Below are 8,671 nucleotides of genomic sequence, written 5' to 3'. Positions count from 1 at the left end.
ATCCCTGCTCCAGCAGAACCACCCCTGACACTGCAGGAGGGCTGAGCCACAATTCCAATGGCACTGCTGCCAGCACCCTGACCCACAGGGTGTCAGGTTGTGTTCTGACTCTGGCAGTGCTGGTTTAATTTACTGCATTGTTTATTTTATCCTTTTATTTTCTTCCCTATTAAAGAACTGTTATTCCCTGCTCCCATATTTTTTGCCTGAGAGCCCCTTAATTCAAAATTTATAGCAATTCAGAGGGAGGGGGCTTACATTTTCCATTTCAGGGGAGTCTCCTGCCTTCCTTAGCAAGCACCTGTCTTTCCAAACCAAGACATGCTGTTTGGAAAGCTACCATTTCTCATTAAAAAAAGCATCATGAAAGGACAGCCCAGGACTGTTCCTCAGCTTTCTGCATTTCACTAACTGGGAAGGAGGATGCTCTCAGCGCAATTACACGTCTTATCACTGTTCTGACTAAATTTGCTAAACTTATCCTGCTTGAATTGCTACTCCCAGGAAAAATCATCAGTGGAGAATAAATACGCCATGCAGAGCCATCTCTTTCTCAGGATAGAGAGACATATTTATCATTATCTCAGGATTCTTATTTTTCAATTTACTTGGTCTCAGAAAGAATGGGAAAGCCATAGTCATTGCAAACTGTCACAGATGAAAAAAAAATACTCAACAGTCAATCCCATCCTTCAAAGACCTTCACATTGTGAATTGTCAGGTACCAGCAACACACAACCTTAATTTAATTCTATTTTCCTTCAGATTCACCAAAAGCCCATCTAGGAACACAAATACGACCCCCAAATCATCCCAAAAAAAGTGAGTGATTAGTCTTTATATAACGGAATGCACTTTGTTCAACAGAGTTTCCCAACTTTGTACAATACAAGTCACAAACCCATGGAAAAAAAGAGTTTGAAGTAAAATAAAGTTCAGGTAACACTGGGACACAAAAATATACAATGACTAGCACTTAATTATCACACTTCATTCAAAAATTCCCTTTTATGTGGCTTCCCTTTTCCTTTCTTTTCCAGATGAAATGTCTGCTCTTTAAATAATTAACAACCTGCTCTCTCCATGGTACTGGAATAGGCACATTTGGAGGTGTGTGGTGGCTGTCTTTGATCAGGAGATGATCCAGCTGAGCCCTGATGAGCGCACAGGGCAGCAAATGCCAAACCCACCTCAGCGTCTGACACCAGGAACAGCAACTCAGGGATATATTTAGACATATAATTATGCCTGGAGCCCACTGTGATTGACTCCTTGGCTTGAGAAAGTTAATATTGTTATAAATCTTCTGCTGACCTGCTCAGTAAGGGACACCTTCAAGGAAATTCTATCTTACATATAACATTACTTACAACCTTATCAATTTCCAGGGGTTTATAACCTTCTATTGTTTTTGATGATGACTGCCAAGGTATCAGAGTTCCAGCAGTGATGACGCTGCCTCTGAAGAGCTGCTCCAGGCAGGGCCAGGCAGGGTCTGGCAGCATTTTGCTCCTAAAAAAAAGTTTTTTTTTCTATGGTTCCAGCAGGAGAGGCACAGCCCAGCCCCTCCAAGGTGCATGCAGCAGAACTGCCAGGGTGAGCAAAGAGCAAAGCCAGCGGCCAGCACAGTCATTAGGAAGAAAATTCGGGAATTGCAGCATTTCCTGGTCAAACTGGGATTACACAGACTTTGCACCTGCTTGACTCATGAGAAGCAAGCACAGACGTGTTCCTGCAGGAAGGGGTCCCTGCCCAGAGCCCAGTGATGCCACAGGGACGTGGAACAGCCCTGGTGAGGCCAGGACAGGGCTGAGTCCAGGGAACCAGACTGAGCTGCAGAGAAATTTGGAGCATTATAAACAACCAGCAATTTCAGCAGCCCAGGAGCTCTGCGACAGATCTGTCTTGCTGTTCCACAAGCCCCAGGCTGTAAAGTTAAATCTATCCAATCTTTTGGCCAGCTCTCTCCTTGTTTCTATGCATGCTGCTGCCCGAGGCGGACCAGGCAGGCTGAAGCTCAGGGAGCTGGTGATGTCCACAGGAGTTACAGCTCCTGCTCACTAAGGAAACCTGACAGGAGCATCTCTGCTCTCAGCCCCTGGCTGTGCCTCTGAGCCCCTCTCCCTGAGGCTGGTGGTTTGTGCCCCCCCAAACTCCATGCAGGAGTTTGGCACTGCTGCTGCAGGGGGTGGCAGCAGAACCCCCCATGCCCATCCCAGCCCTCATCCACAGCTGGCTGCCATGGACTACAGCTCCACAGCAGAGACCCTGCATCACATGGCGGCTGCCATGGGCAAGGATTTCCTCTTAGCACTCACAAAATACCAAAATATTTTCTTTAAAGTCACATTCCTCAGGTCCCACTGACAACCCCCACCAGTCCTAAGGTGTGCTGAGCCCAGCATGGCAGTTAATGAAAGCATCCCAAGCCTACCAAATTCTCCCAAAGAGAAACAGATGAAAGTTGACTTCTCCACAAATGTGGATTTATCATTTTGATATGCACTACATAACTGCTGCAGAACAGCAAATGCCATCATTCCCTGAGCAGCGACATGAAAATTAATAATAAACACTCACGAAACGTCAAAAGTTAAAAATGTTTCTCCATCTAAAACACAAACATAAAAGCTGCGAGTTTGACTATTTCAAGTATTTCAAAATGCTAAATAGCTCATGACAGTCTGCCTTACGTTCCCTTTCGCTGTGGGAGGGAAGTGAGAAAGTCTTACTTTGCTGCAAGAGGCAAAATACAAAGTTAGAAACACTTTAGCACTCCGGCAATGAACTAATGTTTGACTTCTTTCTCACATCCAAAGCTTTTTATTCCAAGCTGGATTTAAATGGCACCCAACTTCTTCCATTGGCACACTCCAGAAACTCAGCATGAGGACAAGAAACTAAGTGAGCCACAACAAGGAGGCGCTGGGAAACTCAGGTTTTTTCCAGAAGAAACCCCAGAAATCCAGGACTAAGACTCCAGCTGCTGCTGGACAGATCCTAGCACCCAAACCAAAAAGCCATTTGCTCAGTCCCTTCTGATGTCCCAAAGTCTCTACCCTCCATAATTTACAAAAAGCTGCATAGCTTTGGAATGGGGAAGAGTTCCCTTTTATCTCCACATCTGACCCTTTTTAATATCTTCCATGTCATTCAAGTTTTCCTCTCAAAATGGCCTTGATTTAAAGCCTATTGAAAACAATGGAATTCCACTTAAAATGCGTGCCTATGTCTTGATCATCACAATGTGACTTTCCAAGAGGCAGCTAAAAAGAATAAACAGGGCCCCCACCACTTTCCTGGAATGATGCCTGCAGGTCCTCACACTTGGATTGATGAAGACATCAGGTCTTCCCCACAATCCTTTGGTTTATAACTCGTGGTGATGATGGGATGTAAACTGACAGGGGATGCTGGAAATGACTGGAGAAATTCATCTGCAATAGTGCTGACATGAAGCCTCGGAGGGCTGCAGCCTTGTGGAGCAGAGAACAGGAAAGATCACAACTATTTTTCTGTCATGATGAGACATGGTTTTTGTGAGAAACCCAACTGTTGGGCCACTTCTTCTCCTGAGAGCACCAGCAGAGAACAGGACATCTGTGCTCCATCTGGATGGTAACTGTGAAGGAGAACGTGGATCTCCCTAAGGGGTCTAAGAATAGATGTGATTTTCTTTGGGATTGATGAGACAGAAACCCCAGAATATCCAGCAGCAGAATCTCCTCCCCAGGAGCATCCAGCACGCTCAGGGCTGGGCTTGGCTGGCTCTCAGGACTCATGAGCAGTGGAGTCTCTGCTCTGAGAGACTTAAAGCTCCCTAGTGCCAGCCACAGAGGACTGGGACAAAAACCCAGTGAAAATTGCTGGGTAGGAAGGCCAGAAAAACACTGTGTCCAAAGGGCATATTTCTGAGAGCTCCTGGAGAGCAAGGAGGTGCTTATTAATGTATTCCTGAGCTCAGCTTCATCTTCCAGATCAAGTGTCTGTAAGAGCTGATGAGTCCTTGAGCTGCTCCTTCCCAGTGATTAGGATGGCTGAAGAGCCCATTACCCCAGAGCAGGCAGCACGGCTCACTCAGAGCCTTGTGAGGCTGATCTAGATGATTAAAAAGGTGAGACAAAAGCCACAATGCAAGGCTGCAGCTCTTAGCAATGCCTGCCTTGGCCAGGCCCTGCAGCTGAAGGGTGAATCCAAACTGCCAGTGTAACACAGGATCAGTGTAACACAGGATCAGCGCTGCTGTGAACATCAGCTCACCTGGAGCTCCCTGGCAGTACCAGGGCTTGTGGCAGGTCCTTTGGTGCCAGGGGAGGAGCTGCTGGCAGCCTGCACATGAGGGATGGGGCTCCAGCAAGCCCTGACACACAAACACCAAGCCTGAGCCCGTGCCAGCTGTGTGCCAGCTGTGTGCCAGCTGCAGGAACAGCCTGAGGAGCCCCACGTGAGCCAGGTGTGGAAGACCATGACAGCTCAGTGAGAGCCTTCCTCCTGGCTGACCCAGGGGTGCTTCCCCAGGCTGCCATGGCTTTACCTTCTCCTCCACAGGACACACTGGTGCCCCAGCATGGTTTAACCCACCAAACCACCACCCAACACAATTCCCCACATTCCCTCAGGCAAAGGGACCAACAGCTCCCAAGCCCACCCTGGCAAAGGACAAATCACACTCTCTGTATCAGCATCTACAGTCTGTGAAGTTAAAAAGGCAACAAAACCACACACACAGAGTGTCAATCCCCGTTATCTAATCACATCTAGGATTTACGTGCTAGGCACACACAGCTCCATTTGTATTTTGTGCTGAAGGAAGTGCCACTGGCAGCAATTCTGGGTCACATCTGTCTGCAGGACCTCAGCCCAGCAATCCTTCCTGGAGGAAGGTGAGTGATTTGTTCAAGCATTTTCTGCTTCCACAACCACAGAGGAATTTTTTTTTCACAGATTATTAGTGGTTTTCAGGGGACTTTATGGTTAAGCAAACAATAAGATGGTTAAATTGTCCAATTTCAACATTTGACTTTTTAAATGTGAAAGTTAATAGGCTGCATTACTAGAATCACTGTGGAGGAAAGCACAAAACCCATCTGGGCAAAAATCAAGAGACAATCAATCCAGGGGTTTTTAAAGCCTGCCTTTCCCTCTGTGGTAAGAGCAGATGATGCTCTGCACTGTACAGTAACACCAAGGGTTTATTAAACATATTAGCTGAGCTGATAATTAAACTGCTGATAATTAAAGCCAGGCTTGGCTATCTGCACCCAGTGGAGACATTGTCCTCCACTGAGAAAACACTTTGGAAGTGTGGAGCTGGAGATAGGGCTCTGGCACCAGGGCCAGTCCCAGCTGATAAACCCCTAATCTGCATAAACAAAGCAGACAGTAATGAGCATCAGGAGTTTTTAAAGGTTGTTATGACAGCAACACAAATGAATAGCTGCTTCTGCCAGCCCAGCTTTCCACCTTGTTCCCATTTTCTGCCTGCACACACCGAGCCAGCCCCCTGGCCAAGCCCCCACACCCTCTGCACCAGCCCCTCTGCACCTACCTGTGGCCTTCAGTGCTGGTTGTTCCCCTAGCAACAGTTTTAACCTTTTGGCATGGATTTTCCCTTGGTAATGCGATTCTGCCACCACTGCTGAGGTAAAGGACATGTTACATAGCGTGCAGCATTTGTTCTTATCCACTGAGTCACCATCACTGCCCTGCATGGAGACAAAAACACAGACAAAACAAAGAGGTGTGTAAGCACAGCCACAGGGAGAGGAGAGGAGAGGAGAGAAGAGGAGAGAAGAGAAGAGAAGAGAGAAGAGAGAAGAGAGAAGAGAGAAGAGAGAAGAGAGAAGAGAGAAGAGAGAAGAGAGAAGAGAGAAGAGAGAAGAGAGAAGAGAGAAGAGAGAAGAGAGAAGAGAGAAGAGAGAAGAGAGAAGAGAGAAGAGAGAAGAGAGAAGAGAGAAGAGAGAAGAGAGAAGAGAGAAGAGAGAAGAGAGAAGAGAGAAGAGAGAAGAGAGAAGAGAGAAGAGAGAAGAGAGAAGAGAGAAGAGAGAAGAGAGAAGAGAGAAGAGAGAAGAGAGAAGAGAGAAGAGAGAAGAGAGAAGAGAGAAGAGAGAAGAGAGAAGAGAGAAGAGAGAAGAGAGAAGAGAGAAGAGAAGAGGGGAATCTAGGTTGTCATGCCAAGGGGTTTCCCTTCCTCATCTCTCCCAGCGTTGCTCCTGCCTCATCCCAGCTGTGTCCAGCTTGGGGACACCTCCAGCTGCCCAGCACCTCCACTCTGGTCTGCACTGGGAGCTCAGCCTGTCCCTGTGTCCCTCAGCCTGTCCCCATGTCCTTCAGCCTGTCCCTCTGTCACACATGGCCCTGGAGCTCCTGGCACACCCCGAGCCTCCCTTCCCTCAGCCTCTGCTCCTCCTCTCTCTGTGGGAGTCACACAGACCCAGAGCTTCCCCTGCCATCCAACACCCACGCTTCCTCCTGATGCACGTTTTGTAAGAGACCCCAAAACATCTGGGGGGACACATCTGGGGGGCACAACCCACTCTGCAGGTGGGAGAAATAAATGAACTGTCTGAAATCTCGCCGGTCCCTCCAGCAGGATCCAACACCAGCCTTGGGTGAGCCCAACACAGAGTGGACACCTGACCCACCAATGAAGGTCATTTTTTTTCCCCCCAAAAAATCCACTTTTAGAAAAATGACTGATTTTCATCACTTTTTTGTTGTTGATAACTGTAAATCAAACCTTAGGGAGGAATCTCAAGAGGTGTTTAGTACTGTTCTGAGTGTAATTTGCACTTCTTTTAAATAGTGTTCTCTCAAGATATTTTATGCCTTCAAAGGGAAATCACTTGAAAGTTAAGAGCAGAGTAGAAAATTTCCAGTATCTATTGATCATCAGTGGCAACACATAAAGAGCCTCCAACAGAGCTCGTTTGAAAAGCTGATACACTTCAGTGTTAATGCACCAGGGTCTCTTCCTCTGCCAGGGCTGCTCTTCAGTGACATTTTTCCCTTTTCAACCTACTTTCTCAGCTAGACTGCAATTAAAAATAAAAAATTAAAGGCCCCTCAAAGAGCCCTCCGATACCTCATGCAGAGCTCAGGGTCCCATTTACACTGACCCACAGCTGGCTGTGCAGCTCATCTGGGTTCACCCAAGCCTCTGGGCCAGCACCTCCATGTGTGGCAGCCCCCAGCAGGACAGGGGTGTCCCCCAAACCCTTGCTGAGCCTCTCTAGACATGCATGACAGACCTCAGCTCCCTAACAGCCAGTTTTACACACCAAGGGCCAGCACAAGGTACTTGGGCTCTGCTGCTGTTAAGAATTTCCCCAGGTGTGGATCATCCCTTAGCAGCATCACTGCCCTTCCCTCCTCCACCACCCAAAGCCCTGCACAGAGCCAGAGGTGCTGCAGGTGATCCAGCCCTGAAGGGTAATTATGCCTTCTCATTTGTCAGGGGCTGTTCTACCTGAAACACAAGAGGCCTGGGGGAAGCTGATCCAGGTGTCTTTTGTCACCTGCTGAATGACACGGTGACAAAAGACACCCAGGGCTGTGCAGGTGCTGCAACCACACAGCTCAGCCGGGCCACAGGGCTCCACAAGGGGCAGCTGGCTGCTCCCTGGGGGTGTTCTGCATCCAGTCCACTCCTGTGGCAATCACATTCTCTGAAAAATCCCTTTGCCCAACAGTTTTCGCCTCCTCCACACCAAATCAAACCAATAATGAAGAGCACAACAACTGAGTAATCCATGGGAAGACTACTTGTATAAGGCTTCTACTTCTCACTCCAAAGGGTGATTTGGCAATGCAGTTTTTGCTATCCTCAAACAGCAGCCAACCCCTCCCTTGGCCTCAGAGAAAGGTCAGGAAGCAAATTCTGTTTCCAATCCCATTGCACTGAGCACCCACAGCTGCAGCCACCTCGCCCTCCTGCTGCCACCTGGCAGAAGAACAAGGTGTTAGTTCTGTGGTCAGCAGAACACAAACCCAATGGCACTCAGCCATGTAACAGTTTTGATGAAAAAAAGGCTAATATTCCCTTTTTAGCTGCAGCTACTTCTACACAAATTTAATTGGTTTTCATGGATTGTTTCTAATGCTCATTAAAGTCTCTGTGCCATGGCCTGAGTGACACTGCTGGGACTGGGCACTGCACTGCATGTGCACATGGTAGGGATGCAATTGTGCAGCATTAGAGACATCCTAAATAGTTCTGCTCTCTCTAAATGCAAAGGCTGGTATAATATCTGATCAGCAACAGGCCTACTCCAAGCTGGAAATGTTGGCAGATTTTCCCTGCTATATTTTTGCAACACAAATAATTTTAGCATTTAGGTCTGGCCTAGCCTGGCATTCACCTAGAACATGAGGACACGTTAATCCACCCCCACTAGGGCTGCCCTTGGGAAAAGCATCAGCAAACACAGAATTACATTCCTTCTCCACATTGCCTTTCACAAAAGCAGTGGGAAATAGTTCAACTTTGACTTTTTTGAGGTCTGGTTGGTTCTCTGTCCTCCACACCCCATGCTGAGGTGCCCATGCAGTATGTGGCTCCTTGTTAGATGTAATCAAACCCCTTAGAGGATTCTGTTCCCCATCTCCATGTACCTGTCCGTTGTAGTGCCCACACTGTTATTAATGACAGTAAAAATAATATATTTAAAAA

The 8,671-nt window shown here is 47.5% G+C and overlaps 1 protein-coding gene across 1 annotated transcript in view; it reads right to left on the bottom strand.

Annotated features, from left to right (window-relative positions):
• The window catches only part of ZMAT4 (zinc finger matrin-type 4), a 51,869-nt gene that overhangs the window by 13,078 nt on the left and 30,120 nt on the right, over positions 1-8,671 (bottom strand). The window contains exon 4 of the mRNA XM_005429238.2: positions 5,549-5,705. Coding sequence (XP_005429295.1) covers positions 5,549-5,705 — 157 coding nt within the window. The remainder of the gene's footprint in view (positions 1-5,548; positions 5,706-8,671) is intronic.

Source organism: Geospiza fortis, unplaced genomic scaffold (assembly GCF_000277835.1).
Source record: "Geospiza fortis unplaced genomic scaffold, GeoFor_1.0 scaffold417, whole genome shotgun sequence".
NCBI lineage: Eukaryota > Metazoa > Chordata > Aves > Passeriformes > Thraupidae > Geospiza > Geospiza fortis.
Note: the sequence above shows the minus strand (reverse complement) of the source record. Positions and strands in the feature narration are given on the sequence as shown.